At 40.1% G+C, this 17953-nt stretch overlaps 1 protein-coding gene across 6 annotated transcripts in view; it reads right to left on the bottom strand.

Annotated features, from left to right (window-relative positions):
- Positions 1-1117: 1117 nt before the first annotated feature.
- Positions 1118-17953, bottom strand: part of TPX2 (TPX2 microtubule nucleation factor) — a 51684-nt gene continuing 34848 nt past the window's right edge. For 4 of the 6 annotated variants that reach the window (XM_033095241.1, XM_033095239.1, XM_033095242.1 and 1 more), the window contains exons 12-18: positions 17713-17929; positions 8925-9017; positions 7757-7930; positions 7233-7379; positions 4310-4421; positions 3468-3655; positions 1118-1927 (exon numbers count right to left, since the gene is read on the bottom strand). In XM_033095241.1, coding sequence (XP_032951132.1) covers positions 1817-1927; positions 3468-3655; positions 4310-4421; positions 7233-7379; positions 7757-7930; positions 8925-9017; positions 17713-17929 — 1042 coding nt within the window. In that variant the 3' untranslated portion in view covers positions 1118-1816. The remainder of the gene's footprint in view (positions 1928-3467; positions 3656-4309; positions 4422-7232; positions 7380-7756; positions 7931-8924; positions 9018-17712; positions 17930-17953) is intronic. The other 2 variants (XM_033095243.1, XM_033095244.1) reach the window with 2 other exon arrangements.

Consider the following 17953-nt stretch of genomic DNA (forward strand, 5'->3'; position numbering starts at 1 on the left):
CTCCCCACCTTCCGTTTCCAATCTCACATGCCCCTCTCCCGACCCCAGTCTATTCTCCACACAGTAGTCAGGGAAATAATCACCTGACAGAGAGGATAGTCACTTGCTATTGTCTTATTGTCTGTCTCCCCTAAAAGGTAAGCTCAATGAAGACAAGGTTTTCTCTTTCTGTTCACTGCTATATTCCCAGAGGCCAGAACACTGCCAAGTTATATATAGTTAGCACCAAATTAATATTTGTTAAATGAACTACGTAAGTGGTTAAGGAACTGTACACCATACACGTCCAGGAAATGAATAAAGGAAAGGCACCGTATTTTGCATCAGTTTGTGGGACTTGAGGAGGCCCAGGGATCTGCAAATCACATCTTGCTGAATCTGCAAAGGCTTGTACATAATGCTCACTGAATGAATAATGAAAGGAATATAAAACAGGTTTAATATCATACTTGGTACCTAGGACTGGCCCGGGCAGAATATATGGATGCTTTTACATCTCCTGGCACAGGATTAGCTGACTGGTACAGAGTCGAGTCCACAAATAATGTCAAGTCTAAAAGAAAATATACTATTTAACATGGACCTGGTGAATTCTGTGCCAGCTACGAGAGATACAGAGACGACTAAGATCTTTGTCTTCAAGCATTGAGATAATTTAAAATATCTATGTCCCTACTAGTTTGTGAACAAATACAAGTAACCAGTGGTGCAACTGCTATACTAGAGATATACATAAGGAATATTTGGGAGGCACTAAAAAGGGAGAGTCTTTACCTGAGGAGTCATAAATCAAGGAATGATTTATGAAGATTTTACTTGAGCTGAGTCTTATAAGGAAGAGTTTATCAGATGAAAAAAACCACACTTAGGGAAGAAGGCACAGTCTATGCAAAGGCGTAACACACAATTGCCTTCCTGAGTGGCTCCTGGGAGGGAGTCAACAAATATGGAAGGATATTCTGACATAACACAGAAACGTCACAAAGCACTTTCCTTTAGGGAAAGCCTGTGCTTCTAAAAGTTCCTAGACCGTCCTCTCAAAATACCCATTTCCTCAATAAGATGTGACCTCCAAAGGGGCTTGAAAAATTTTAAAAGATCACATTACAAAGTCAGGGAGAGGAAGACAAACGTCTTTATTCCAGCCCAGGTTACTGGAGGACTTAACTGTGTGCTGCATAGCATTCCGTGGTCATCGGCACAGGGGAGGGAAGGCCATGCCTTCGCAGCAGCTCCGCCCGCACCCGCGGACGGCAGCTGCGAGGCTCGCCAGCACGCCGCGCAGGCTCCTCCTGGCTGCGCAGTGAGGCCATCCCCTCACAGCAAAGGGCTCCTTAACTCTAAACTCACGTTGTGCACAGAAGAGGAAAGAATCGGATACCTGATCGTTCCTCATTGAAGCCATGACTTAGATCCTATCTCAGTATTTAACTATCTTTATTTTCTGATTAAAATAGAAAAAAAAAATGGAGGGAAGGGGTGATAGAAATTACACTGTGCTGACACAGAGACCTTACATTCCAGTCAGAGTTAAAACCCATATGAAAGGTCAACTGACGGCTCAAAGGAAGTAACTACATGGAGTCTGATCGAGACATAGATGAGTTGAGTCTCATTATTAGCCTCAGTCAAACAGGAAAACAATTCTCAACAAAATCAGGGCCCACACTTGTCAGGTATGCTCTGCTTGGCACTGGTAAAGAAAAGTCTGGAGCAATGGGTTCTCTCCATGCCCTGGTGACAAAGAAACAAGGCTGCTGGTCTGATGGAAAGAGTCGCTCCTGTTCCCAGGTGTGTCTGCAGCTTGCAGCGGAGCTTAGCAGTGGAATCGAGTGGAGAACTTGGGAGATACCGGCACAGTCAGAGGCTGGTCACTTGATTTTACGTCCACACCCTGGTACTTGCGTATTGGGTTTGCCTTGTGCACCTGCAAAGTAAAGAAAATAAAGTTACCACTGATAAGGACGTTAGAAAACTATGCTTACAGGTTTTTTTCTTCCTTGAGAAAATGTTTGTATAGTTTGACAGATGCCAGTCACTAATTTAAAGAGGGGGAAAGGCAACCAAGTATGATGGAAAAGCTTTGCAGCCCAAGTAGGTTTCTATTCCAGTCTGCACAGTCCCGCAGCTTACACTGAAGCTGTCAAAGCCATCCCCATTTGACTGTTTATTACTAGGGTGCAATGGGGCTGGACTCAGTTGCAGCAGAGAAGAGATACATGTTAAGAATTCGCTAGAGTACAGCCTTAAACTTCTTGAGTCTTAATATTCACCAAAACCATGGACCAAAACAAAACATTAAGGAGGGAGGGTTGCAGGGAGAAGGCATGGTCCCATCCCTCCTTCTGGGCAGTCTACAATCAATGCTGAATGAAGCCAGATTAGCACAGAGCTAACTAGCATTGGCGGAACTGTGCCGTGGGAGAGTCACTGGCAGAAACAGCTCTATGATGGGGACGAGAACAAACACAAGAGGCGGGTAACTAAGTGGTGAAAAAAAATCAGAGAACCTGAGGATGGAAAAAAAGGCTGGTTTTGCGAGTGTATGTGGAGTGGGGATTGTACTGTTTTTTCATCCAATCAGAACACGATAGCTTGAATATTGCTGAGAAGCTAGTCCCTTTTAATAGTTTGTCCTTAGACTTTCCTTTAGGGAAAGTTTCCTGCAGCCACAGTCACCTCTGCCAACCACTGTATCCGCGGCTGGTTTAGCACTTTTAGACAAAATCTCAACAAGTTACGTATTTCTATATTCATCCTTTTATTAATCACATGAAGTTTCATCTAAAACTGGGTTCTTCCTCATTACTGCGGTTAATGAGGTTTGCTGCCCTATCAATGAAAAGGGCCTTAATGTGAATTAAGCTTTCTTTTTGGATAATATCTAAATCATTATGCTACTGTTAGCATGGAGGGCCACACGGACCACATGCACTGTTACTCCAAAGGATTTGAGGCAAGTATTAACAGAAAAAGGAAAACACAGTTCCTGCCCAATTCCCATGTCCTTCCCTAAGTATATTCTTGTCTAATTGTAAAACACCTTGGTTTTCTTAAGCCTTAAGGAAACAAAAATAAGTTAAGTAATGAGTCACTGTGTATAGTTATGCCTCATGATTTCCTCTTTATGAAGACCCTTGCAAGAAATTCTGTCTAAATTAGTTACTAAGGATAAATGTACTTTTAAAACAACTAGCTTGTTTGTATCTCACGAACACTGTGAGTTCTGTAACTGACAGGTTGCTTCCTAAAAAGGGCCAAAGTTACGGCTCAAACTTAGCAGAAACGAGGATCACAGCTTTAGCCTCATTCACATCTCCATGTTGTCACCACCCGTGGTTTGTGTGATTGCCTGCTTGTACTCGTCTTTGCTGTAGGCCACCATAGATCCTTCTGGAACAAGGCAAGGTACAGATAAAACAAAACAGCCAACCGTAGGTCAGTCAACACTCCTGCTGCCCAGTTACCAGTTCTTTCCGTAGCCTGGCCAGCTCCTTCTTCTGCTGCTCTTCCTCCTGCTGCCTGGCTTCCTCCAGCTGCTGGACTCTCTGGGCTTCTACCTCAGCCATTTTCTTCTCCAGCTCTTGCCGCTCCTTGGCTCTTTTCTCAGTAGCCAGCTGAAAAGGTTCCTGAACTAGAGAACCAGAAAGGCTCTCTGAGTACAGAAACAGAGAGAAGATTGGTGCACAAGCAGGACTTGCATAAACCCAGCCCCACAGATGCAGAGAGAGGCATAGACATGCACGGCCAAAGAAGAGCTGAGTTCTTTATTGAAAGACAGGTGGAGCAAACCACATACAAAGTCTTAGAATTTTGAGGGTGGAAAGGCCCCTGGAAATCATCTAATTAGGAGAAGAGCACGACCCACACTGGTGAAGTAGCTTGCTCAAAACCACAGTGATCTTGAGACAGATGTAAGAAAAGAATCCCCATTTTCTGACATTCTGCCCAGTGCTTAAGGAATCAGATGTTTAGTATCTAAGACTTGCTTCAGGGTGAACTCCAGAAAGAAGTCCTGGCTCTCCCTCCCTCACTTACTTGCTACCCCTTGGGTGGGCAAAGCCTGGAACTTATTGAAATGCCAGCTGCCTCTGCCTAGGCTCTTGCTCTAGGAATCTCGCCCCACCACATTCTGCAACTCAACATAACTGCTGTGTTCAAGAAAGGCAAAAGACTGGGTCTAAGGGGAAAAACTAGATCCTCTCAAGGCACATGCTTCTGTGTTATACTGACACAACTGAGTCCCAGGCATTCCCCCTGGACGTCTGACGACTCCGCCCCAATCCCGTAAGAGTACATGTAATATTACCAGCAATGGATTTTTTCTCTTTCTTGGGAACAAAGGGCTCCTGGGAGATGACAGTGTTTGGCCGAGCCTTGAAGCAAGTTGCTTCTTTCTGCTGTTTCAGTTCTTCCTCCAGCTATTAAAAAGAAAGTCAGTCAGATTACTTTCCATGACTACCACCTCCAAGGCTCAAGTTCTAATGTTTCTAACTGCTTTGTCAATAAAGACAGACGATTTAATCTAAACACCACTTATAACCTGCTTTACTATGGGTAGATCAGATTGACAACATCTAAACACACTGAGAACTAGAAAGTACCTTTAAGATCCATTTGACCCTTACAAAGTACAGGGGTTAAGGGTGCTGACCCTCTACACAGTTAAAAATCCTCGCATGACTTTTGACTCCAAAACTTCCCTAATAGCCTACTATTGACCAGAAGCCTTACCAATAACGTAAACAATCGATTGATACATATTTTGTGTATTACATACTGTACTCTTTCAATAAAGTAAATCAGAGAACAGAAAGTGTTATTAAGAAAATCATAAGGAAGAGAAGTACATGTACAGTATTTACTGAAACAAATCCGCAAATAAGTGGACTTGTGCAGTTCAGACCTGCATTGTTCAAGGGTCAACTGTACTTTTAAAGCTTATCTTAAAATCCACCCCCCAAAAGCAGCAGACGTTGTACACTCCCGGATGTCATCACCTATAAAGTTCTCTGCCAACCATAAAAAGAATCTAACCAGAATTTAATCAAGCCTCTAGCTCTAACTGCTCATCTACAGGAAACATAGGAGATAGAGGAACATATTAAACACCACCATGGGAATGCAGTCACTGAAACCCAGACTGTGGAAAACCTGTGGGACAAACAATCCACTTTATTCAACGTATAAAATGCAAGTTGAAGAGCCTGTAGATTAAAGGGGATTTACAGATTTATCAAACAAACGCAGTATGTGGATATGCTAGGGATCCTGATTTGAACAATTCAACTGTTTAAAAAAAATTAGGAGAGATTTAGGGATATATGAATGCTAACTATTTGTCAATATCAAGGAATTAATATTTTTATTATCATAATAGTGATACTTTTTTATAATCCTTATATTTTAAAGATACATACTAAAATATTTTTGGATGAAATGAGCTGATACCTAGGATTTGCTTCAAAGTAATCCTGTGCAAATAGAAGGATCTAGTGTAGAGATAAGTAGGTAGAAGTATAGATGAAATAAGATTTTCCCTGTTTTGATCATTATAGAACCAGGTGACAGATTCATGGAAGTTCATAATACTATTCTCTCTACTTCTGTATATGTCTGAAAAACTTTTAAAAATTTTTTTATTATGGAAAATACACCACACAGACATTCTGTATCATGGTCCTTGAATGAGAGATTCAGTAGTACTTTCAAAGCAACAGTCCTAAGCTTTCCTAGGGAAAGCCAACAAGAGGCCTATGTGCAGTCACGTCGGCAATCACATCTCTTGGGCTTCAAGAGGGGGTGACTTCCTACAAAGATTAGGGCAGAGTCACTTTTGGACAGAGTCCAGAGTAAGTGATGATATAAAAATACCGACACCCCTATGTTTATTGCAGCACTATTTACGATAGCCAAAGCTTGGAAACAACCAAACAGCCCATCGGTAGACGACTGGATTAAGAAACCATGGTACATTTATTCAATGGAGTGTTATTCGGCTATAAAGCAGAATGAAATCTTACCATTTGCAATGATATGGATGGACCCAGAGAACATTATGCAAGTGAAATAAGTCAGTCAGAGAAAGACAACTACCACATGATCTCACTAATATGTGGAATCTAAAGAACTGAATAAATCAGCAAAGTAAACAGAAAGAGTCTCTTGGTAACTACAATATTGCCATGGAGATATGAAAGACAGTTTGGGGAATATAATCAATAATGTTGTAAAGATCTTGTAGGATGTCAGATGGGCACTTGTTTTATTAGGGAGAACACTTCATGGACAGTGTAGATGCCTGACCACTGCAGTGTACACCTGAGGCTGAAGCTGAATAATACTGTATGTCAACTATAATGTAATATATATATATAGTCACGGGACATGGAGTATAGCATAGGAAATAGAGTCAATGGAATTGTAATATGCACAATGTCAGAGGGGCAATAGATTGGGGGAGGGGAGTTACCACTTTGTGAGGGGTGAAATGCTTTGTATACCTGAAATTGTTTTGTACACCTGAAACTAATAAAAAATTAAATTAAATTAAAAAATAAAAAATAAAAATACCGACAAACTTAGGGATTCAAGAAAATTCTTTTCCAGATAAGGCAGAATTAGAACCCAATTACACCAGCCAACAACCAATTAATTGTTTTTAATCACCTGTCATCTATACATAGCAAATAGCACACTATGTAGAGAAAACAGCATATCATATTGAGAATCTATTCTCGCCGTTTCTTATCAGAACACCCATAGAAGGGAGTGAACATTTAATGAACAAGTCTAAGAGACGAAATAGATGAGATCTTAAAGAAACTCCCGACACAAAAAAAAGCTCGCCGCTTCACACATTCCCCAGATGAGCACTCAGAGCAGCGGTCAGCAAACTTCAGCCTGTAGGCCAACTCCAGCTCACAACTTCTTTCTGCACAGCCCTTCAGCTAAGAATGGTTTTTACGATTGTAAAGGGTTGAAACACACACACACACACGCACGCACAGACACACAATATGTGACAGAGACCAAATGTAGCCTACAAAACCTAAAAATGTTTACTAGCTAGTCTTTTATAGAAAAGGTTTGCTGACCCTTGATTTAGAGCAAGAGACCTTAAAATAATCCAGTGTATTAGTTCCCAGATGAATTTCAGTGTGGCAGGTCTACCCATTCTAACAAACCAACAATCGAGCAATTAACATCTTAGCTGCTCTCCCGTCCCTTACCTGGTGCTTCCAGGTCTGTGCCTTCACAGCACCTCTTTTGTCAGTCTCCAAGCAGAAAGGTTCAATCTGGGTTGTGTTCTTCACCTTCTTCTCTGGCAGGTTAACAGTGTCAAAGTGAGGCAAAGGAAGCGCCTTGAACTTGGGCACCTGATAGGACAGAAAGATTTAAGATGAGGACTTTCTAGCCAGAAAACAATAGCTGCTCCAGAATACTTGGATGAATCTGAAAAATAGGAAAGGCCAGTTTTCAATGCAACATGGTGTAGCAGAAAGAGTAAAAGGTTTAAAAGGAAATCTAGGTTTTCCTCCCAATATTGGCAGCAATGGCAACATAATCATGGGCAAGACACTTAACCTCCCGTGCCAGAAAGGTTATTAAAGTTACTTGTCCTAGTTATGCTTCACAAGATTCTTAAAGGGATCAAAGGAAGTCAGCGATTTTACAGTTAAAAGTACAACACAAAGATCACCTTTGAGGAATCAAAAAACAGTATTATGCTACTTGTAGAAATGCAAACACCTACCTCCCCTTTCTGCAGTTCTTTTATTTTCTTCTCCTTCTGTAACTGACGTTCTTTGTCTCGAGAATCAAAAGAGAAAGGGCATACTTCCACAGTTTTTGCCTCTGGGATGTGGGGCTTAAAAGGCACCCCAAAATGTGGGACAGGTTGAGCTCTTATCACTACCGGCTCCTCTTCCTAAGGGAAAAAGTACAGTTTAGAAACAAGACTCCCCACTCTTACTTCCTCAGAATGTGGAGTCAGAAGACATTATTTGAGAGAAGTCATTAATTAAGGCAAGTCATTCCACTTCTTAGGTGTCTCCGCTTCCTTGTCTATCAAAGAGGGATAATACTAAAGTCACCTACCAACTCACAGGGATGAGGCCAATGTGAAAGCATATAAAAAAGGCCTAATACAACTATTCTTAAGGGGTCTAAAGTCTTTCACAGAAGGTTTTAAAACTAAATGAGAGAAACAGTGTGAATACAATAAAGAACTGAAGGAAGGTACGAAACAAGCATACACCTTGGTCTCTTCTTTGACCCACCCTCCATCTAGACTCCACTAAAACATGTGACTGGGAGTTAATGGGTTGCCAAACCCAGAATAGGACCAAGTAAGTTGTTTGGGTTTAAGCTGGTAACATAAGAGTACTGTGTATTTTAGTTTCAAATGAACCTATAAAAAGACTTATGCTTGGGATCTGCTATAAAATTACCCTAACTCTGGATATTTATAGATAAAATGGGCGATGTAACAAGAAACTAGCCTGACCAATGACAGTTTATGTACTCCAATATTTCATGAACCATCACCACACGGTCACCTTTGCAACCTCTGGGCTAATGGAGATAGGGCAGGTGAACATAACTGCTTAGTGTGAATTTAGAAGTCCTCACTGAATGGTGACAATAGCTCAGTCAAAACAGAGTACAGGGATCCAGCAATGTTTGATCCATGTTACAATGATACGTTGCAAACAGTTACCACTAAAAGAAGATGCATACTCTTACCAACTGCTTTGTTCTTAGAGGAGCAAAAAAGGTGATCAAATGTTCTCACCCACTGTTAAAGACAACTCCACACAAGAGTGACTGCCTTGAATTCCATTAAGTTTAAGAAAGAATAATGCTTGACAGATTGATTATGTAGAAGGAAGAAGAAACCACCACCCCAGGGAATTAATTACCTCATCGTTGGTGGGCATTCGGACTCTGTTCTTCAATGCAAAGGCTGGTGACTTGGGGACAGTAATTGGAAGCACCTTCTTTTCAGGAACACCCTGGAAGGAGTAAGCAACTGAATTAGACATCCCAGAACAATCTCCCCAAGGCTGTGTGATGAGATTAAACCCCTTGCTTAAAAGGAAGTTCACATACCAGGAATCAAGAAAAGGCTAGTATTTCAGTGTGTCATTATTAACCCAACTAAGAGCAAGGCAGACCTGGTCTGTGGTAGCACTCCAAAGGCAGACTGTCATGACAGAAGAGCAGCAGACAACAGGGACATAGTGTGAGTTGTAGATTCAGTAAAACTAGAATTCATCAAAATCTTTTTTGGTATTTATGAAAAACACACACCATAACAAAGACAAATTAATGCCAATATTTTCTCTTCTTTTCTATACCCCAATCCCTCCAAACAAACAAAAAACCTTCCAAATGCATCTAAGATTACAGCAGACACTGTCCATCCTCTCAAACCTATTCCACATACACCTCGATAATGAGAAATTATGTTTAACAACATTACCCTCAAAAGGCAAATGGGAAAGAATTGGGCAAAAGACTAATTTCCTTTTGCCAAATAAATGGGTAATGATCTGAAAAAGCAGTTCACAAAGATATTCAAACAGGATCAATCTCAATAATTTTTAACAATATAAATTAAAACAAGGTGTTTTTCACCAATAAGACTAATACCGTGTTTCCTCGAAAATAAGACCTAATCAGAAAATAAGCCATAGCATGATTTTTCAGGATGACATCCCCTGAACATAAGCCCTAATGCGTCTTTTGGGGTAAAAATGAATATAAGACCCGGTCTTATTTTCAGGGAAACATGGTATTTAAAAGATTGACTAACACCAGTGTTGGCATGCGTTAAGTGGGCACCTGGGTAAGGGCATAGGACGTAAACTGGTCCGACCTTTGGAAATTAGGTGTTACATTTTTACAGGGTCATACTCTTTCACCCAATATTATACCTCCAGTATTTGATCTCTTGTTTAGTTCAGTTTGGGGTTTTTTTTGGTATATTTCAATACAACATTTTTTAAAAGAATAGCAATTGCAAATAACTCAATTATTTATCAAGAAGAATCGGTTTCATCCTTTCTTAACTTGTGGTACATACACAACAGAATATTATACAACCATCAAAAAGAATAAAATAAATCTTTATTACTAACATAGGACAGTGTTCACAATATCAAGGGAGGAGAAACAAGTTCTTGAAACAGAGAATATTGTTTTTGAGTGTTTTTAAAATGTATATATAATCAATCTAAGCATAGAAAATAAACTCTGAAAAGAACACTAAGCCGTTAACTCTCACATCTCTTTGAGAGTGGATTAAGAGGTATTTATATTCTGTAATTTCTATATTCTGTAATTCTAATACATTCAACTACTCCAAAGATTTTTCCCTTCATGATTCCAAAACACTGTCAACATTTCAAATCCTCGCACACTGAATTATGTGTACCATACTGAGCACATCACTCAAAACTAACACATTTTAGAAAGATGTTCCTTCCATAAGCATTTTCTCATTCTCATAGAATTTATACTCTATCATGAATTTGGCAATTAATACCAACTACAAAATAGTATCTCTTGGGCTGTTATTTTGAAAGAAGTGTATAACCAGGTCAATTAAAAAAAAACAAAAAACCTCTCTCATATGCATATGTTGCGCCCATCAGCTCTCCATTCTGCTTGCTCTCTAACTCTTCACTGCCATACCACAGGCCACCATTCCACAAGCCTTCTGATAGTCTTTCAGCCTCTCATCTCATTCCTCCAAGCCATCGCCTGTATATAGTCAGAGTTATTTTTCTAAAACATGTATGATGTTACTTCCTGACTTAAAATTCTTTAATGGCTCCTACTGCCTACAGTGTAACAAATGTCTTGGCATGAAGTACAAGGCACTTCATAAGGTACCCTGCCTGACTCTCCAACCTTATCTCTCACCCAATCTTCCGCATCACTGTCCAACAATAATAATCTACTTCGTGGCAGCTGCCAAAATTTAACACTGGTTCTCAACTCAATACTTCGCTTGTACTCTCTCTGAAATGTTTGGGAGCATTTAACCCTTCTTTTCAAGTCTCCACTGAAGCATCTCCTCTTTATAAAGCCTTTCAATAGATCTCTCCACTTCCAGAACCTACAGAACTGACCCCTCTCTGCCCTGTACACAGTTCTATCACAGTACATACAAAACTTCATTGCACTTGTTTATTTAGATACTCATCTCCTGTTAGCCGGAGTGCTTTGAGAGTGGGGACTGGTATTCCATCATCGCTAGCACCTAACACAGACCTTAACAAGTATAAGGCCAAACATTTAATAAATGTTTGTTGAATGACTATAGTAATAATAAATTTATACCCTGGACTCTAAGACTCTTGGACTCTAATTTATACCTTGGGAGACCTCTCCCAATGCAATGCTGCAACTGCTCAAAACGTGTTTGGGATGTCTTTCTTAGAGTGGCTTTCAAAACCCATTTTTTGGCCATGGAAGGTAGTCGCTCAATCTTTACTTTTAAACTGTTTCCAAATCTATTATCTTGGACTACTCTGAAATTTCAGTTCCAAATGACTTTAGACTAGCTTCCAAAAGCAAGTTAGTCTTTAAAATATAAAGATGTTCCATCACTAAAGAGATCCAAAAGATTGTGCCACAGGATCCAAGACAAGTGGCTTTTCCGAAATGCTTAGGGCAATATCAATCATTGGAAAGAATTTATACCCCCCCAAGGTGCCACTGCAAAGAGAATGCTCATTTTGCAGTGAAAGTTCTTGTATGTTTCCTAAAGAAAGCCAGGAGCACTAGCATAGTGAAATCCAATATAGCAAAACTTGTCATCTGAGTGACAAAGGTCCATGAAATGAGCTTTCAAATAACGCTTCACATAAAACAAAATCTGTTGGTCTACTACATCTTATATAGGTGGGCACCAACCTCTTGCTCGAACACACCAGGGCACGTGGGAGTGGGAAGAACAGTGAACAGGGAGTCAGGTAAAGCTTTGATTCCAACTGGTATAACCTTGGGCACATTACATAGCCTTCAGGTCTCAGATTTTTTTCTTTTTATAAGACACAGTACTGGAAATAAATATCTGAAGACTCATTTTGTTCTAAAATAATCCCTCTTTTCCTGTTTTTCCCCTCTGCACTTACCCAGCAGAGAGATGTGCATTTTAAAAGAAAAGCAATGGAAATCTCCAATAAGTAAGCCATGAAAGAGATTATTTGTAAGTGGGATCGATCCTCCTAATTAGTTAGGAGAGAGGGAAGGGTGATTTATGAAAATCAACTTTGCAGCAACTATCCACCCACACCCCATCTCCACTGCAACCAAGGGCTCAATCAGAAATAAAGAAAAGAAAACTGGGTTTCTAGAAACAAAGATAGCTTCTAGATTTTCTATTTTAAATTGTTTTTTAGTTATAAGTTCCTTCAGGGCAGCGATATTGCCAATTGTATTCTCCACAGCACCTACAGGTAGTAGCAATTGTTCGATGAACAGAGATTGATTAATATTACTATCCTTATTTGTTTACAAGTCAATCTGCTCCACCAGACAGTGAACACTTTCAGGACAAGGCCTGTTCCATATTCTACCTTTGAATTCCCAGTTTCTAACACAGGCTAGAAACGCAGGCTGGAGCGTTTCAGCCTGTATGGTCACTTACTCAGTTATCAATATTGGAGAGCCTGTGCTGTGATGCTAGGTTCTAGGGATACAGAGTGAACAATACAGATATCCACGGTCCCTGCTCTCAGGGAGCTCACATTCGAGTGGAGGAAAGAGACAATAAGAAAGGAACAAATTAAGTTATTTCCCAATTTTCACAAGTGCTCTGAAGAAAACTAGCGGGATAGGGAACTAAAGGATAACGGAGGGAAGCTCTAATGGGAAGCTCGGGAAGGTATCTCTAAAGAGGATACAGAGCGGGAAAATAGGAAAAAGACGGATTATTTTAGAATGACATGAGTCCTCAGAAGTGGGCAATGTGGGTGGATAGATGACACAATTAGGAAAAGCAGCCCAGGATAAGGAATGGGAGTGTTAGGGGTAAGCACTTCTCCCTAAGGCAGGATATGCCCCCAAGCACCCTGGGACAAGTTCTCAGGCGTGTACCAGAGTAGTTAGGCAATTGCTATGAAGCAGTGTTATCTCAGTGAGCACAGGAGAAAAAAAAAAGCCTGCTGGTCTCCCCAAGTCATCCCTAAAATATCACTGCTAAAATTACTCACTGGCCTCACTGACACCACATCCACCTCTGTGGTGCCCCAGCTCCCACACTAGATGTCGGCACCAAGTTCACATTTCACACCCTGGGGCTCAAGGCTTTCATCACTCCACCTCTGCCCCAAGAGCCCTTTTTTCATCTCTGCCTCCGGGCCTGCTGCTGCCCAAGCCCATCTCTCATCAGCCCCGTTGTCTCCTTGCCACCTATCAACCACAGGTGGGAGAGCACAAGAAATATTGTAAGGGAACATGAACAGAGAGCTTCAGCACCAGGAGGGCACGAGCGGGGAATAACAGTGGCAGACAGACAAGCTCCATGTGGGCTCTGGGAGACAGGCTCATCTGCGCTGCTATACAAGTCCAAGACTAGAAGTTAAGAGACCTAATCTCAGTTCTGCCACCAACTTTCAAAAATGGGCAAGTCACATTCCTCTTCCACTGCCCCCCTTTCTGAAAAATGAAGAGGGTGGAAGCGAATACATCTGATGTCTCCTATGCTTTGCTTCTCTAGAAACCAAGAGTTGAAGTGAAACCACTGGAACTTTGGGAGCACTGCAAACAGCCAGCGTCAAACTCAAAAACTATGTTCGCCAAAATAAACAACGCTCCCAGTTAGCACTGTGGGGTGGAATGCTAGTGCTTAAAGAGATGACGGTCAACTCCTGGTTCTGCATACTAGATACCACTTAGGTCTCTTTCCTCATCTGAAAAATAAGCACAAAAATAGAACCTACCTCTTAAAGAGTTGTTATGAAAAATAAAATAATCTACATAAAACGCTCCGTACAATGTAAGCATGCAATAAAATGATAGTTATTATTAATAACAGGCCTGCTTACTCTGTGTCAGACGCTAAACTCTTCACCAGGTTCTCTCTAATCTATGCTGCACCTAACAAATTAAAACTCCAGGGGTGGGGCCCAGGAATCTGTTTACGTAATAAGATCCCCAGAGGATTGTGAGAACCAGCTGAATTTGGCACACTTCCCTACAGCATAGGACACCAATTCAGTTGCATCTTACTTACTTACTAGTGATTTGCTGATCTGTTTATCCAGAATTCTCAACAAGGCATAACCTGGTACGAAGCTATTCTAAGATCTCAACTAACTCCTAATGAATTCTAGTCACCCTCCCCCACTTACCACTTGACACAGTATTTCCAAGTACAACAAATTGCCAAACCAATTTCCTAAATCCGTTTCTAAAAGTGAAGTTCAGGTATGACTGGTGATATGGAAGAGGATGTCAGGTGGGATGCAGATTGTTTTTTAAATAATCATATATTTTCCTAAGAACTTTCTATTTTAATTCAAGAGCATGGACCCTGGAACCATATTCCCTAGATTCATATCCCAGCTCTGCCACTGGCTCGTTTATCTGTGGCAAGTTATTTAACCTCTATATTTCCTAACCATAAAATACATTGATAATATTACCTACAGTGTTTACCTCACAGGGTTATTATGAGAAGCAAGTTATTATATAAAGATTTTAGATTAAAACTTGGCACCTAATAAGCTTTATATAAGTAGTAGCTATTTTTGTTGTTATTCATGTCAAAAATACTGTTTTTCCATCTACGTAGTGATTTAATGCTTTCTTTAAAATCACTTTTAAAATGAGTTGATTTTAAGAATATGTAAAGTCAGTATTGGTATATGAGATACAAGGATATAGTACCAAAAATTGAAAGGGTGGTTTGTGAATTAAATAAAAACTTGTAGCAGGGGGAAAAGAAGATGTTATTAGAAACAAGGTGCCAAATGAATATTACAGAAACCTGGAGAAAGTTATTTCTCTCCTCTGGGCCTTGATTTTCTAGTGTGTAAAATGAAAACATTAAGCCCTTTGGGCTCTAGGATTCTGAAGTCTGCATATAACCTACATTTTCCTTGTTGTATTCAGAACTGTTTCTTTGGCGGGTAATGACAAACGTGGCACAGCTTTTAAAGACTAATTATTTGGGTGGAAAGAGTTTTCTTAAAAGTTGGTATAACACCATCAACAAAATGAAAAGACTTCCTACTGAATGGGAGAATATTTGCCAATGATACATCTGATAAGGGGTTAATATCCGAAAATTTTTTTAAAAAACTCATATAACTCAACACCAAAGGAAAAAAAAACACACTCCAATTAAAAAATGGGCAGAGGATCTGAACAGACATTTCTCCAAAGAGGATATATAGATGGCCAACAGACATAGGAAAAGATGCTCAACATCACGAATCATCAGAGAAATGCAAATAAAAACCACAATGAGATATCACCTCACACCTGTCAGAATGTCCATCATCAATAAATCAACAAACAAGTGTTGGTGAGGATGCAGAGAAAAGGGAACCCTTGTGCTCTGATGGTTGGATTGCAAATTGGTGCAGCCACCATGGAAAACAATATGAAGGTTCCTCAAAAAATTGAAAATAGAATTACCTTATGACCCAGCAATTCCACTCCTGGGTATCAATCCAAAGAAATCCAAAACACTAATTCAAAAAGGTATATGCACCCCTATGCTTACTACAGCGCAATTCACAATAGCCAAGATATGGAAACAACCAAAATGCCCATCAATAGACAATTGGATAAAGAAACTGTGATACATTTATACAATGAAGTATATTACTCCGTCATAAAAAAGAATAAAATCTTACCATTTGCAACAATATGGATGGACCTAGAGGGTATTATGCTAAGTGAAATGAGTCAAACTAAAAGACAAATACCATATGATCTCACTTCTATGTGGAATCTAAAGAACAGAATAAACAAACAAAACAGAAATACACTTATAGATAGAGAACAAATGGAAGTGAGGTTGAGAGGATGGGTGAGATGAGAAATGTGAAGGGATTAGGAAGTACAAACTGGTAGTCACAAAATAGTCACAGGGATGTGAAATACAGTATGAGGAATATAGTCAACAATATTGTAAAAACTATGTACAGTGCCAGATGGGTACTAGACTTATTGGGGGATCACTTCATAAAACATATAAATGTTTAACCACTACAGTATACACCTGCAATTAATATAAAATAATATTGAATGTCAACTATAATTAAAAAAATAGTCAGGGGATGTAAAGTACAGCATGGGGAATATAGTCAGTATTATCGTAACAGCTATGTACGGTGTCGGAGGGGTAGTAGACTTGGTGGGGTGGCTATCACTTTGTGAGGGGTGTAAATGTCTAATCACTATGTTGTTTTGTACACCTGAAACTAACAAAACAAAAAGGAAGGAAGGAAGGAAGAAAACACTGTGACTAGAAAAGAGGTCTAATGCAGAAATCTCTCAATTGAAAGAAGACATGGGGTGGGCAGAGAGAAAGAACCATTTCTAAGCATTATCATGCTTTTTTAAAGCCTCTGACTTAGTGCTAAGAAGAGAGAATACACAAAAGTACCCAGTCCAAGGCAGTATATTGGCGCAGTTTTACTTGAAACCATGGTGACTCTAAAGGGCAAGCACGAAGAAAGAGGACAGGAAAAACAGAGTTCTTAGTATCTAAACATAAGTCAATCCAAACTGAGGGGAGAGGGTGTTTCCTCATCTACATGGAAATGGATCTAAAAACCATCTTTGCACTTATGCAAATGCGGAACTCCCATTACTTATTCTTGGACTGTGGCATCTCTTCCTCACCATCAAACTATAGGAACCCACTTCTCTAATCTAGTTTCCAGTTGCTCCTCTTGATATACTTCTCTTTTCCAGCTTAACTGACCCATTCAGTTCTCAGTAACTGCCCCATATTTTCCACTTTCAGGCTTTTTTTGTCACTCCCATTGCCTGAAATGCCCCGTCCGTCCGTATCATTTGCATTTCTACAAGTCCAGATTCTACCATATAACAGAGAAGCAATATAATGAAGTGTTAAGATCCTGAACTCTGGAGCCAGAGTGCCTGAGTTCTTATCCTTGTTCCACCATACTAGCTGAATGTCCTAGGAATGCCACTTAACCTCTGTGCCTCAACTGGCTCATCTCAAACTGGTGATAATTAGAGTAAACCACTTGAAGGCTTGTGGTCAAAATGAATAACTTAATATATGAAAAGAGCTTAGAGCAGTGCCTGGCACGTAGTGAAAGTCTGAGCTATTATGACAGTGATAACGACATGATGACAACCAGGGCAACTACTACTACACAGCCTTGAGGCTCAGGTCAAATGCTTCCTTCTTCACAAAGCATCCCCGAGGCCTCCATCGGGAAGAAACCATTATCTCCTTTGAATTCCTACAGGACTTTTAACTGTCGTTTCTCTTAGAACATTTCTGTCTCATTTTACATTATTTATACATGTGTTGTCTCCCTTACTGGATTTTAAGTTTCCAAAATCCACCTCTGATATATTTCTTTATCACCTACAGCTCCTAATATGACGCTCTGATCACAGTATCTACTCAAACATGTGCAAATGGGTGGCTATGTGGTCAAGCAGGACACTTCTGCCTGCATGCAGTGCCTCAACCATTCTTACCACAACATCTTCCAAGATCTTAGTCGGGCAAGGTCTGGAATGAAATTCAAAGTGTTCATCCTCTGATTTCTTCTTTGACTCACGCTCCTGGATTCTTTTTTCAATTTCCAAATCAAAGCCAACAGGCTGAGTGGGTGGCTTCACAGGTGGTTTCTTGGGCAAGATGGGCCCACCTTCAAGAATTCTGGGATCAAGTTCCCGTGCTTTGAATTTGTACCTGTAAGGTGAGTTTAAATGACAA

Source organism: Rhinolophus ferrumequinum, chromosome 23 (assembly GCF_004115265.2).
Source record: "Rhinolophus ferrumequinum isolate MPI-CBG mRhiFer1 chromosome 23, mRhiFer1_v1.p, whole genome shotgun sequence".
NCBI lineage: Eukaryota > Metazoa > Chordata > Mammalia > Chiroptera > Rhinolophidae > Rhinolophus > Rhinolophus ferrumequinum.